We start from the raw sequence: 14554 nt of genomic DNA on the forward strand, positions 1-14554 counted from the left end.
ATTGAGCGTTCCTCCTCTAATTGCCTGGTCGAGTTCTGTTAATTTTGCCAGGAGGAAAATGGACTCTTTATGTGACAATCAGAGTTGATCATTCATCGTGAGTTGAGGTGCTTGGTGGGGCCGTGGATTCTGTTTCGAGTGGTTTTATTGGTTGCCTGAGGCTCGAACAAAGAGAACAATATTAAGAGTTAATGGATTTCTGTACTCGTTTCAATTCCATGTACATGTCATGGATTGTTTGTTGAAAACGTAATTACTGATTTCATCTCTTGCGTCCTTTCACTCACCCAAGCAACGGACCCTTTTCTTCGGGTTTAGTGTCCAGGTTGCTAAATACACTCAAAACAAACAAGATCTGCCAGTATAGAACAGCTATTGTTGAGCATAGCATTGCCAGCAAAATTCAACTGTGTCATGCAATACTACCAAGCCTACAGTAATATTTGGATTCAAAATTACGTCTACACTCTCAGACTTTCTGAAATTCTACCGTAGGCTACTGGGCCTCCATATTTAAATACATCGGCGATTATTTCCATAAGTCAATCTAGCTAATCAGATGGTATTAAGAGCGATCCAGTCGGCCACGCTCAACGGGTCGTTATTGACATCAGGACGACCATCCGACTCAGGCTGACAATAGTCGTAGTAACCCATGAGGCCAACTAGCTCACCGGATTCGTTAACCACCGGACCTCCCTGGTCATGGTCACAGGACCCTTGCTGCTTCTCCGGTGCAGCATCACAGTTCATGTTGCTGGTCACCGGATTGACATCAGCCCACAGCGGGTTGCAATCCTCGGATGAGATGAATGTGGTATCGAGCTGTTGCAATGCTTGGGGGTTTTCATTGGACAGCTTGCCAGTCGATCCCCAACCATAGAGGCTGACAGGCGCCCCTGTCAGCGTAGCTTGTTCAGCAATTGTCACGGGTTTGATATCCGTGACTGAGTCCGTCAGATGAAGAAGAGCAAAGTCAGAATCTCGGGTGTTGGTGTTGTAGTTCGGATGTTTGATAATCTTCGTGACCTGTTGCAATTTGCCGCCAGTAGCATGTTCAAGGCTGCCCAATCGTACCTTTAATGAGGACACTGAGGACCCATCGGCACATCCAGCAGTAGTAAGAACGGTTTTGGGGCCAATCAACGAGCCAGCACAGATATAGGAGTCACCAAAAATTCCACTCGAGATGACTGCGGCTGTGAATGGAGCATTATCCGCAGATGCATCACTCCCTCCCACTAGTCCATAAGCAGACTGGGAAAAAAGAAGAATGAGGGACAGGAATTTTTCGGGCGCTTGTGTGGCCTTCATGGTGGGCAGTTATGAGGGAGCAGGGTACAGGGACTAAGGTGGAAGAGTACCAAACTAGGGATGCGCTGCGCTTTAAAAGCGGTGATTTTCGATCATCCTCGATCTACGATGGATCGATCCATTTTTCGTGAACATGCCGATCAAGGAAAGCTACAGTAGCTTCGGGAATCCTCGGTGTCTCCCTATACTGTAGATACTTATTGGTTCCACTCAGCGCTCGCCCAGGGCAAAAGCTCAGCACGATACCTACGTCATTGGCTTATGAAACCCCAGCTGCAAGCCGAATATTGCAGATCTGGACGCAGATCAGCAATAAGCCGCTCCCCTTGCGCCATTTCAGGAATGATAATACCACGATCTCCAATAATCACTGCTCCACAAAGTGGAGTCTGCACTACGATCGTCAATAACACCGCAGGTTCATGAACCCACCAACCACAGCCAGGTTACTCCGAGCTGAAGAATCTGTAAGCAGGCAAGTGGATGTGCTCCATACTGGGTTTGTATTGACGTATAATCGCACTGTTGACTCACCACTCATTCGACTTGAAAGGACAGAAACGAGGAAAATCGAGGATAGACATTCCCTAGCTAACTTTGTAGCTAATTCGCTAAGGAAACAGTACAGTATCAATACGATTAGAGTTCAGCCGAAAATGCTAGACTGATAATTATTGCAAATAAGGAAGTACAGTCAGTTGTAGTATTGTCCAACACCCAGCACACCGTGTGGGTCTTTCCTTCCGATTCTGCAGTCTAATCAAATCTTCTACATCTCAATGAGCGTATTTCAAGCCAGGGTTCAGATATGAGAATCTGAGAGTAGCGGTAGATATGATTTCGAACAATACTCAACCCCTATATAAGTAACATCTACAGACAATATAATCTAACCCAACCTTCACATATACACCCAATTAGCCAAAAGTCTCACCCCCGTTTTCCAAATACTTAACCTCCTCCTCCGTAGAGGCCCTTCCGAGAGCCTTATTCCGATGCGGATACCTTCCAAACTGCTCAACAATAACCAAATGCCTCTTCTCAAAATCCAACGTATTATCCAACCACCCCTTCAAAAAATCCTTCTTCTGAAACAAAGTATCAAAACATTCCCTTTCATCTTCATCCAAAGAATCCCTCTCTACCTTCAAAAACGCTTCCATATCTCTAGCCGTCTCTTCATGCATTTTCACAGCCTGGTGGTGCACGCCCACATCCTCGGAGTGCATAAGCGGTAAATGGAACCAGAATCGGTAGGAGAGCATATACCGGATTGGATTTTGGGCTGGAATCCCAAGCGAGATGGCTTTCAATGCTATCTCGCAGGCCAGGGGATCGAAGCTCGTGAATACTTTCTTAGATTCCGGGCCTCGGTAGCAGTTTCTGGGCACTTGGTCTAGGAGGAGTACAAGGCTAAGCCAGGTTAGGGGATTTTTCGTGTCCACTGCAGATAGTATTTCTGTGGCTGTTGCGCCTGAGCTGAGTATTGCTTCTAGAGCTGGTTGAAATTGGGCGCTTGGGTATGTTAGCATGGAGTAAGGGGTTTGTATGATTGGGATGTCGGTGTGGGATTGGGGATGGCTTACACGCAGGCTTTGTCAAACTCTGCATCTGTAGCGAACCAGCGCTTCATTTCGCTCTGGCCGGGGAGGATCAGGGACTTTTCATCGCTTAGGTGATCGAACCAGAATGTTCGGATGTCCTCCAGAAGAGAAGGGGTGAGAGTTTGCTTCAATTCTGTTGAGACACTGGCCATCTTGGGCTGCGTCGCGTGATGTCTCCTTGAAGATGGATATCTATGAAATCCTGGTGTTGTCAACCTGATAGTTGCAGGCCTGTGAACAGACTGGGAAGCCAGTAGTCTAGTCTGCGGCAGCAAGGCAGGTCTCAAGGTCTGCCGAGTCAACAGACCAAGTCTAGACGTGTTGAACTACGTTGGGTTTAGTTTAATGGTAATATTCACTCAGTAGAGGGCAATTCTTACCTTCCTCGCGAGCGCCAAAGACATGGTGTGGCGTACATATTGTCAAATTGGGGTCTGCGCGATAAGGAGGATATGAGTCAGCGGGATCCACTTGTGGATGCGAGCTATGACGGGGAAATAAGGGTCCCGGGAATGTCTCTATTGCTCCAATGGCTCCTGCGAAATGGTATCATAAGCTAAATTCATTCGATGATTACTAGGATATCTCATGCTGCCCACCGCTAATCAGCAGACACAATGCGCCAAAGACATGCTCATGCGAAGACAAGGGGATTATGAGCCTTTCCTCCAATAACCCAAAAGTCAATTAAAACATAGATCAAAAGAAAAACCCGAGATGGCTTAGGGCTTTTTGAAAAGCCACATTCCAAATAGCTTTGATATCATGGTCAGGCGGAGGTTCACAGTCACAATTGAATGTGAATGCAAATAGACAATATTTAAAGAGAATAGGACAACAATCAAGGGAAATTTATATCAAGATAGATAAGAAAAATGGGAAGGGCAGGGGAATGGAAAGGAAAAGGGTGATTAAAAGCCCATAGTGTAGAGAAGAGGGGATCAAAGTCGGGTATTAAAGAAAAGATGGGCAGCGTCCGAGTATCAAACAGCTCGTTTCCAGAACTTCCAGCCTTCGCGCCTTTCGTGGAATCCGACACCTACAAGACGCTCAATGCCGACGTGACCTTCGGCCTCTTCGAATTTCTGCTGGTCGATCTCCTCACCACCCTCCTCGTCTGTGCCGTTGCGCAGGACTGCGGGATAGAGAACACCAACACCGTCACCGCCCAGAGTAGTCTCGTACTTGTTGTTGCCCTCAATTGCAAGCTTCTTAATTAGCCCTTTAACAGCTTCAGGATCTGCGTCGGGACGAATAAGGGTCATAGTGCAGCCGCCACCACCAGCACCAGTCAACTTGGTCCAGCCAACGTTGGCAGATTCAACTAGTTCGCAAATCCGCTCTAGGCGAGGATGAGAGACGCCCAGAGAAACAAGCAGGCCGTGGTTGATGCGAATCAGAGTTCCAAAATGAGCCATAGTCTCGGCGGAGTCGCCGTCGAACTCTGGATCCTCGATCAATTGGCGAGCAGAACATGTCACATGATCGATGGAATTGAGTACAGATTCGGTCACGGCGGGGTGAGCTTTTTGCAGCGCGGAGACCTTGGCTACTTCGGTGGCGGTGGAGCGGGTCTGTTGGGTATCGACGAGAAGGAGGGGCAATTCAGGGAATGAAGGAAGTGAAATGACCTGGGGAGGTTTCTCATAATCGGTTCGTTTGAAGTATACAGCCTTGCCGCCTGCGGAAACTGTGTTGTCCACTCCACTGGGGTTTCCGTGAATGCAAAGCTCACCCACAAACGCCCAGCGGTTAATCCGTTCAATTTGTGTCTCGGCCTCATCTGGGGGCTGATCGGGGTGGGGACCGGCAAGTGTTCGGATCTGGAGCAAGAGTGCGGAACTCAGGCAGACGCAAACACTGGCGCTGCTGCCCAGGCCAGCGCCGGTGGGGATGGTGGAGCGGAGGGTGTAGATGGCGCCTGCGCTTTGCGGGGACCCCAAGGAGAGGAAAAGGTAGAGGAATGCGGAGGCGGAGCGAATGTGGATCTTGCGTTGCTCCTCGGGGAGACCCTCGGAGATATTTGCAAGGTGGGGATCGAGGGCTTGTACGAGTTCGTCGTCGAGGGAAGTGACTAAGCTGTAATAGAACTTCTTCTTATCGGGGTGGTGAAAGACATCCCAGGGAAGAGCTTCGATGTCCCAGGTATGTTTCAGTCCCAGATCCCGGAAATTCAAAGTAATTGTCCGCTGTGATTTGGAGAGAGTGGTGACGAGGAGGTAGGATCGGAGGGAAATAGCAGCAGCCAGAGCGGCCTTGCCATGTACGACGGCATGTTCACCGTACACAATGACCTTGCCAGGTGCGGAGACCATAAAGGCCGGTGCCATTGGGGATGAAGCCTTGCGAGACATGCCTGGGCGCCTTGATCTGGTTCCGTTTTCTTTGGGGGATCCGGTGGAGGAGTCGGAGAGATCTGAGTCAACCCCGTTGCCGTTGCCGTTCACAGGAGGGTGAAGGAGTTCGTTTTGTATGTCGTCAGGTAAGAAATGGGCTACCGGGCGACGATGACCATTAGAAGTCCGGGCATCATGCAATTGCGCCTCGTAGATTGTTGACATGGCCGGGATTGAAATTCAGGGGCGCGGTGTAATATTATCCAAGTGGGCGCGGAGGAGTAAGGGGGGAGGGGTTAAAAGAAAAAGAAGTATGGAACACAATGGGATCCTTGGCATTGGCACTGGAGCACCAAACTGGAGAAACAATGGGAAAGAGAGAACCAGAAGTCGGGGGATTTTCAGTGATCGAACCTACGGAGTATACCAGGGCACGCGCGACCACCAATCATTGACGCTGGATTTCTGATTGGTCATTCTCCCCAACTTTTCGCCAATTTTATTTTTAATTTTAATTTGCGGACGAATCAGAGCCTCGGGTATTCTCACTACTTTTCAATAGGCTATTACGTATCTCAGCTGAGGTGTGTGGACAACACGTCGCTTATTCATGGCTGTGCTTATGTCGGGCTATGTCATTTCATTTATATCCTCATGAATGCCGCTCTTCAGCTTTAGTCGAAATCCTAATTCTATTAAGTTCCGTCTATTAAGTTCCGTCAGCCCCGCTGATCTCCGGTAGCGGCTCTGACATGCAGAACTAGCATAGATCCATTCGGGAAGTCCGATACTTGGGCACGTCCTTTGACAGAGATTTGAGTTCCTGTAATCCCGAGTACTTGGAAATACCGAAAAATGTATTGTCTATACATACTGATCACGCGAGCTAGATACAAGATATTGACATAATCATTAACTCATAGATTCATCGTCACAGTCATGCTATTACTGTGAACCAACAGACACGGAGGTAATCCTTGCCACAGTACCTCCAGGTCACTCAAGTACGAGGCACTGTCCTGTTCGCGGAGAGATGTTCCCTCGACTGGCGACGGTAGTGTCGTAAAAATTACAGCTGTCTCGCTGCTTTGCTGGACCATCAGCTCGTTGAGAATGAGATGCTGTGCCCGACTAGGAAGATCGTTGAAGGACAGCGGAATCGAGGCTGGACCTGGAAACCCGGACGCCGTTTGGCTGCTCTGTGCACTGGGAGAGGTAGCCGAGGCGGCCGAGGGGCGCCGTGCGTAGATAGACTCGAGTTTCTGCGCAAAGCGAGGCGGTGATGCATTCTGTGCGAACATGATTGACGGGCCGGCCTCGTCTGCTCCCGTGTTCACCTTGGCTTCCGGGATCGGAGAGGAGCTAAAACGATTGCTGGATGCAGAACGGCTCATACCCGGACGTTTGGGACGGGCTAGGCCAGGAGCTGGTGATTTGCTTTTGGGGGATGCATTGTCTTCGGTTATTATGGAAGGAATTGCTTGGCTAGCAAAGTCTTGCGCCATTGGACGAGTCGATGGACTCGCATCAGGTTTTTGGTCGTCACTTTTGGAACGGAGCAATTGCGAAGTGCCATTCCGATTGCTGGCAACCTCGTCCTGGTCCTCGTCACCAAACTCGGGATCGCTAGTGTATGGATCCAATTCGCTGTCACTGCTACTCTCACTGCTCGAGAAGTCCCCATTGTCGTCAACAAATCTCTTATCAAGACGGTTGATTTGCATCCCTAGATTGACACCTCCCATTGCCCTATAGCTCGATATGGATCGTCTGCGTTTATTGGACTGGATCAGTCTCCTGAGTCCGGTCGCCTGTTGATATGGTCGGTTTCCGCTGTCAATGCTCGAGGGTACCTGCCACGTAGCCGCTCTCTCCAAACGCATGTCATCACCAATCGCGTCAACTGCCTGGTTTGGGGAGTTATTGCGAGCTCGCAAAACTCCTTGCCACCATTCCTCATCCTGAAGAACGGAATGAACATGATCTTGGCCATCGGCAATCTCTGAAGAGGTATCTCCGTTGACTATAATGCGGTATGCCTTCAAGTCTCCGCATGCAAGCCAGAAGACAAGGACTTCAGCTTCAATGCGTAACTTATCCAGAAGAGCTTCGACGCGTCCCCTTTCATCCTCCACATCCGTCTCATACTCAACAAACACCGCCACCCGCAACTTATATGTCTTCTTCCACGATGGAACGGTGTTGAGAATGCAGCCCAGTTGCAGGATGAGGGTATAAGTATCGAAATTGGTGGTCAAGACATTTTGCTTACTCTCAATGTCGGCTCCTAGCTCCGCTGACATCTGGATGGGCCAGAGGTCGATATACCTTTTTGTGTGACGGCCGTGAGGGTCCGGCAGCTCCAAATCCTCGAATCCTTTAGCCACAGCAACGTTGATACGAAGCTTAAACAGAAGGTCCTCAAGGACTGTCACGTAGCTTTGGTTGCTCATGGGCTTTGCCGGTATCCCAGATTCGTCTGATACCTCTCGCTTTAAGCCAAAAACTGATGAGCGACGTCTTGCCTTAGAGTTACTGCTCAGAGACAATGTTTCCACTAGAGACTGGTCCTCTCGAAACTGATCGATCACCACGATATTGGGTCGCATACCCCCCAGTCCTGAGTTGAGAACAATGTTTCGCATACCCCATTCTGCGGCGGGGGCAATGGCAATGTTGACAAAGGCTTTGATCTTGGAGTATTCAACATACTTAGTCCATGCGGTTTGCTGTCGACGGGCCTCTGGAACGGCCGAAGAGAAGTCCTCGGTGACAATAACGTGGCCCAATACAAACAATGCGCCTTTCTTCAGAGAGTTGCAAAAAGAGACCATTTTGTACTGTCGATCAAGATCGCTCACAAATAGAAGAATCTGCGGTCGCCAAAATTTGACATGCTCTTGACGTAGACGCAACAGATATTTCCGCACCTGATGATAGATCAAGCTCTGGCTGACATCTCCCCATGGCTTGGGTGGTGATGTGTAGTGAATCAGCAGGAATAAAACGAACAGAACGCTGACGGCACCAGTGGCGTATAGACCATCCACAAAGTACATGCTGATGCCGCTAACCAGGGTTCCCGCGGCTGCTGTCTGCCAATTAAAGTAATGGAAAGATGGTCGGAAATTGGGTGCGGACCCAATTTTTAGCAGAAAACAGGCCAGATTGGTAACTAGAAAGGTCATCAAGTATATCATGGTTATAAAAGAGGCGATGCGATTGATATCAAACAACATTGTGACCTGGGCGAGGATGAAAGTTATGATAATTGCATAGATGGGCTCATCATTTTTCTTTGTACCTTGACCAAAGATTTTGATACCAGGTACTAAGCTATCTCGAGCAATGGCCTGGAGAAGCTTGGCGGATCCGGTGACGCCCATTAATACGGAGAAGAAACTAGTCGCGAATTCTCCCAGCAGGATTAGGCCATCAGAATAGTTGACCTGTTTTGAAGGTGAGACGTAATTGACAAACATTCAGAACAGACTGCAACTTACGATTTGAATCACGTTCACATTGTTATAAAAGGATTGTCGTGTGATGGAGGCCGCCATTGCAAGGATCACCATTGTGTACGTGATGAACGTCAGAGCTAAGCCAGACAAGGTGCCTTTTGGAATTGCTTTGCTTGGGTTCTTAAGATCACCCGACATGCTCGCACCTCTAGTGGATTATTAGTAAAAATATTTTCTTCCATGGTATTGCTAACTCACGCAAAAATGCCTGCTGTTGCGGGAAACAAGATGCCAAACAGATCTTGGAAGCTTTCCTTTCCTTTCATCTGACTCCCCGCAGCACCTTTAGTCAGGTGGGGTGTGAGATTTCCCGCGAGGGTTTTCAGGCTCAGCCCAGTAAACTCCACGCCTTCTCTGGAGAATGGCTTCATGAATATGGCAGATAGCGGAATACTGAAAGTCGCCACCAAAACAATAATCAAAAGGCCATTACTAGCTCTCGCAAAGAGAGAACTTCCAGCAAAGCAGATGGCGGTACAGAGGACCAACAAAACGGTTCCCCACAGATACGACCACCAGAACCCTTCTTGGAGGAAATTTGCCAAGCTGCCGGATGTACTACCAAAGTTCTGAAAGAAACAATCGACTAGGCCGACCGAATTCATACCGGTGTTGAAGACATAGCCCATGTAGAACACAATTCCAATTGATCCACCGAATTCGGGACCGAGGGATCGGGATATCAAATAGTATGCACCTCCGCCTCGAACCGTACCATTTGTTGCGATCGCAGAGAGTGACATGGTTGTCACCAAATTGATTGTGTAAGAGACGGCGAGAAGTCCTTGTTTTAATCAGCTTCGATCGTAGCAGCACGTGGGAGAGGAGTTTACCTAGTATTCCCAGCAAACCTCCTTGCCCCAGAACAAATCCGAAGCGCAAGAACATCAAAATACTCAGTACATTCAGGGTCACAGGAACAAATACACCAGAGAATGTACCAAGCTTCTTTGACTCCTCCGCCGGTCGAGGTCGATGCCCATGCCTATCCTTCTTGTCGACATTGATATCGCAGAGGGGGCCTGCAGAGGGAGGCATATGTGCCGGTGCAGGTTCTCCATTATTCTCTTGTCCTTTGCCATTGTCTGTTCTTCTAGCCCACAATCTGCTCAGGCCATGAAAAGGGTTTGTGGACCATGATTTGTGATGGTGTTCAGGAGCAATGGGGTCCAGCCCCTGTTCGGGGAGCGAAATGGCAGGTGCTTGAGACAAAAATCCAGCACTGGCAGAGGAGTCCAGCTCGTTTGGGTCCAGGCGTGAATCATCTGCTTCAGCGGTCCGAGCTGCGAAGTTCGGGCGTCGGCGAGACATGGCGGGTATGATATGTCCGCCGGGTTCGGAGGTCAAACACAACGATGCAACCGTGATGGGTGCATAAGGGATTAATAACACCCACACCCCTCGATAAGGAAGGAAAACGAAGGGCAAGGCAGAGAAAAAAGCAAGGAGTCTTCTATAGTCACGAAAAGAAGCAAAACAACCACTTGCGTCACCGCGCGTCTTGACGAGATGCTCAGTTATCACGTGATCAGTGACATAATCAGATAAGAGATGCCGTTGACTGGCGAGTCAGCAGGCCATGACATTGAGATATTCTGTCCGCAGATAGCAGGGAGCTCTTCAAATTCTTGGCTCTGAGACACCAAATTTCTGGTGCCCGGGTATATCAGGTCGAGGTAAGCTGCAGGCCGGGAATTTACCATATCTGCTGCTATCGTCCTGACTCGACATGCGGATAAGTAAATAGGAAGACAGATGACAGATGGAATTCCAATAGTCAGGAAAGAAGGATGGATCAATTTCTTGGAGACCGAGCCAGCAGGTCTTTCTATACAAATGTGTACTACTAGCAACTGAAGTTTCTTTGAAATCAAAGACAGGGCAATGCAAACGTGCATAGGTCGTCGACTGACCTAGCACTTGTCCCTATATGAAAGAGGAATGGCTTGAAAATCGTGTTATCGACAGGGAATCGAAGATGGATACGCAAAATATACTTATTAGGGTCGGCATTATGATGGATGTCTTTAAAAGGTATAAGAGAAGGTGGGGCGGGATTCTCTACTTTCCATTGGACCTGATCAAAATAAGCTCCTGATGTGGACTAGTATAATCTGCAACTTTCAGGCCGGTTGCTCTTGAATGAATAGGTACTAACATGAAACCCAGGCAGATATACCATTACCCAGTTATTGCACAAGAAATCAATTTCAATCCAGTCTATCTTCATAAAATTTGCAAAGGTGAACCCATGCATAGTCCAGTTGGTTGACGAATTTGTGATGACTAGATTTCTATATTGTGCCTTTTGGGTTTCGTTGATTTATTGTATTTTAGTAACAGGAATATATGTGGCTGGGAATCTATATGGTGCCCCAAGCTCCAGGGCTACTGCACTTAAAACTTGATATTGTAAATTTCGTGGCAAGGGACTCTAGCTGCAGCCTGCTACTGCCGTAAAGCAGAATTCAAGGCAAATTGAGAACTTCATCCCACAGCCTTTGCAGTATATGTAACAGTCTACACTGTGAGTGGTGCCTTCCTGGGCGACTGTATGCCTAGAATTCTTTCTGCACCAATTCATCAATTTACAAGAACAATGTGTGACTACTGCTATTTCATGTGGAGCTTAAGGCAGATTGGATGCTATCGATAAGTATCCACCGCCTGCTCCATCGGGGCAAAGCTGAGCACTGCACCCGCACTTGGAGACGATCGACCTCCCTCTTTTCACCAGCCTCCATACACAGCTTCTCTCCCCTGGTAGATGCACGGCCCTGGAATACTTGGCAACAACTAACAGGCCTTTTTCCATATGCCCATCTCCCTCCCGACACCTGTCCCCGGATCCTGATCAGGAGGAACAAACATACAACATGACAGATAACGGCGAGAGTTCCTCGCTGAACCCAGCGCGGGCAGTGCCAATTTCAGCGTCTTTTCGATCATCGTCCCCTGCACAGGATGGAACTATTAGACAGGCCTCCATGGCTCGGCTGGCTTCCCCTGTTCCCTCTCCATCTTTTGGGACGTCCTTGTCGTCTCGACAAGGTGTCCCAGCTGGTCGACCGATCAGTACCACAACCTCGAATTTCAATTCCGAACACAATTTCCGGGCTGTCAATGACCTTTCCTCGCTACCAGGGCCAGGTCATTCTATGCTTGCGTCTCAACTGCAGGAAAGTCTTGGTCGCTCGCCCCCTAATTTTGGAACCCCCTCTCGAGTAGCTGGATCGCCCGTGGTCCAATCAGCTCTCGAAAACCGCGCTGTGACTTCGCAATATGGATCTTTTGACACGAGAAATGGTATCGACTCTCCAGCTCCCAATGAGGATCCAGAGGTGGTGAAAAGGCACCTGGTTATGCCGTCGCAGGTCTCCGAGCATCGTGATACCGGGTCGGAGCTTGGAACTAGCATGGGCGAAGACCATTTCTCAAGTCTGCAGCTGCAGGGAGGCGACATGACTCGAGAGGTCTACCGATGGGCAGAAGATGCCGAGTCTGATAACCGGTTCGCACGCAGCAAGAGCTTCAGCGTCAGTCGGCCGGCTCCATCAGCAGAAACCGAAGACATTCACACAATTCTTGTGCCAGGAGGGTTCCGACGAGACTATTTGCGAAGAACTGCGGGGAGCCCGCACCGCGGAAGTGTGCAGGGGTCTAATTCTGGCGCACCCCCTCAGCACCAGCTCCCCACTTCCAATTTCTTGGAATTCCTGACACTGTATGGTCATTTCGCTGGAGAAGAGCTGGAGGAAGATGACGAGGTCCTGGGTCCAGATGAGTACTTTTCGTCTGGTACTTGGGACGAACCGGAGGACGGTAGAGAGTCTGGAGAAGATGCGGCCCTGCTTCAAGGTGACTATGCTGGCCGCAGGAAACGAAAGCACAAGGCGCGCGCACCTGCAGGTACCACAACTGTTACTGGCGCCGTCATGTTGCTGCTCAAGTCCTTTGTGGGTACAGGAATTCTCTTCTTGCCCCGCGCTTTCCTGAATGGAGGCTTGCTATTCAGTAGCATGGTGCTTCTCGGAGTCTCACTGCTCAGTTACTATGCCTTTATCCTGCTGGTGAATACGCGCATGAAGGTCGATGGATCTTTTGGTGATATCGGAGGCATTCTGTACGGAAAGCACATGAGACGCATTATCCTCGGGTCCATTGTTCTCAGCCAATTGGGATTCGTAGCGGCATACATTGTGTTTGTGTCGCAGAACTTGCAAGCGTTTGTGCTCGCTGTGAGTAACTGCGCGTCCTTCGTTGATCTCAAGTACTTGGTGCTCTTGCAATTGGTCATTTTCTTGCCCCTCTCCCTGATCCGCGACATCAGCAAGCTTGGGTTCACTGCGCTTATTGCGGACGCGTTTATTCTGCTGGGCTTACTGTACATTTACTATTATGACGCCAGCACCCTGATTGGCAATGGTGGTATCTCGGATGTTGTCGCGTTCAACCCTGCAACCTGGTCTATGTTCATTGGAACTGCCATCTTCACATATGAAGGTATCGGTCTCATCATTCCCATTCAGGAGTCGATGAGGGAGCCCCACCGATTCGCCGGAGTTCTGGCTGGTGTCATGGTTGTCATCACTTTGATCTTCCTTTCTGCAGGAGCTCTCAGCTATGCTGCTTACGGATCGGCAACCAAGACTGTCATCCTGCTCAACTTGCCTCAGGATGACAAGTTTGTCAATGTGGTTCAGCTGCTTTACTCGCTCGCTATCTTGCTGAGTACCCCTCTGCAGCTCTTCCCTGCCATTCGTATCATGGAGAATGAACTCTTCACGCGCAGTGGCAAATACAACCCGTACATCAAGTGGAAGAAGAACGCCTTCCGTTTCTTCTTGGTCATTGTATGTGCCATTATAGGTTGGGCTGGAGCCGATGATCTTGACAAGTTTGTTTCGCTGGTCGGAAGTTTTGCCTGTGTCCCATTGATCTACGTCTACCCGGTAAGCTTCTCCTAACCTTTTCATTAATATCTTCAGGTACCCAGACTAACTCTTACCAAAATAGCCCCTCCTTCACCTTCGTGCCTGCGCCCGTACTCGGCGTCAAGTATTTGCCGATATCGCTCTCACTGTCTTAGGTGTTATTGGCTGCATCTACACAACGACGTTGACCATCCAAAACTGGATTGCCGGCGGTGATGTTCCAAGCCCAGGCTACTGTGATTCTAAGTGATTGTCCTTTCCGGATTTCGGCATTGTTCAATAATTTCCTCGGTCTGTTTCAACACTAGATGGCATAGCATGTTGTGATTTTTTCTCCCATTAGCAGCGAGCAGATATGAATCTTGGTGTCTGCTTTTTTTGACAGATGGCCGGCTGATTTGGCGGACTTTAGAGAGTTGCATGGGTTGTATGGGCTCTTGTACATATATTGTCTTCTAAATGCCAGAAAGCAAAGTTCTCGAACTTATCCCAATTAAAACCGTAGTACATAATATATACGTCAAGTGCCACCTGGGCAAGTTCTGGATAAAATGATTCAATTTAGTAATCTATGTACAGTGACCAGACAAGTACACCAGACCTTTTTGAAGGAGACTAGTCTACTTTCCAGCCAAAACCCCCGTCAGATCTCTTGTCTCTATGATCCCGCCCTCAAGCACCACACTGAATACCTATGGTTCCCCTCTTCCAGTATTCTCCTAACATCAGTCACTCGGAAAAGATCAGAAGAACACATATGTAAAGAATAGAGGTATAACGCAGTAGAACAAGGGAAAAGACAAGCGAGCCAAATGAACATCAACAAGTACAACCGAGGATGAAGT

General features: G+C 48.8%; 5 protein-coding genes across 5 annotated transcripts; 1 reads left to right on the plus strand and 4 right to left on the minus strand.

The window, feature by feature from the left end:
- Nucleotides 1-555: 555 nt before the first annotated feature.
- On the minus strand, nt 556-1314 carry N7503_002556 (S1 family serine peptidase; the record flags this gene model as incomplete). The annotated part of the gene is made up of 1 exon (XM_057062103.1): nt 556-1314. One exon carries the CDS (start codon nt 1312-1314, stop codon nt 556-558), a length of 759 nt encoding a protein of 252 aa, XP_056926065.1.
- A 917-nt stretch (nt 1315-2231) lies between these two features.
- On the minus strand, nt 2232-3322 carry N7503_002557 (DUF924 family protein; the record flags this gene model as incomplete). Its single annotated transcript, XM_057062104.1, has 3 exons — nt 2232-2829; nt 2901-3244; nt 3299-3322. The coding sequence occupies 3 exons, from the start codon at nt 3320-3322 to the stop codon at nt 2232-2234; spliced, it is 966 nt and encodes a 321-aa protein (XP_056926066.1).
- A 579-nt stretch (nt 3323-3901) lies between these two features.
- On the minus strand, nt 3902-5479 carry erg12 (mevalonate kinase; the record flags this gene model as incomplete). The annotated part of the gene is made up of 1 exon (XM_057062105.1): nt 3902-5479. The coding sequence occupies one exon, from the start codon at nt 5477-5479 to the stop codon at nt 3902-3904; it is 1578 nt and encodes a 525-aa protein (XP_056926067.1).
- A 692-nt stretch (nt 5480-6171) lies between these two features.
- On the minus strand, nt 6172-10086 carry N7503_002559 (putative cation chloride cotransporter; the record flags this gene model as incomplete). Its single annotated transcript, XM_057062106.1, has 4 exons — nt 6172-8703; nt 8758-8923; nt 8974-9559; nt 9609-10086. 4 exons carry the CDS (start codon nt 10084-10086, stop codon nt 6172-6174), a joined length of 3762 nt encoding a protein of 1253 aa, XP_056926068.1.
- Nucleotides 10087-11651: 1565 nt separating this feature from the next.
- Nucleotides 11652-13959, plus strand: N7503_002560 (putative amino acid transporter; the record flags this gene model as incomplete). The annotated part of the gene is made up of 2 exons (XM_057062107.1): nt 11652-13727; nt 13792-13959. The coding sequence occupies 2 exons, from the start codon at nt 11652-11654 to the stop codon at nt 13957-13959; spliced, it is 2244 nt and encodes a 747-aa protein (XP_056926069.1).
- Nucleotides 13960-14554: the final 595 nt, after the last annotated feature.

This window comes from Penicillium pulvis (genome assembly GCF_028828015.1).
Source record: "Penicillium pulvis strain IBT 33274 chromosome Unknown contig_12_segment0_segment0, whole genome shotgun sequence".
In the NCBI taxonomy this organism is placed as follows: domain Eukaryota; kingdom Fungi; phylum Ascomycota; class Eurotiomycetes; order Eurotiales; family Aspergillaceae; genus Penicillium; species Penicillium pulvis.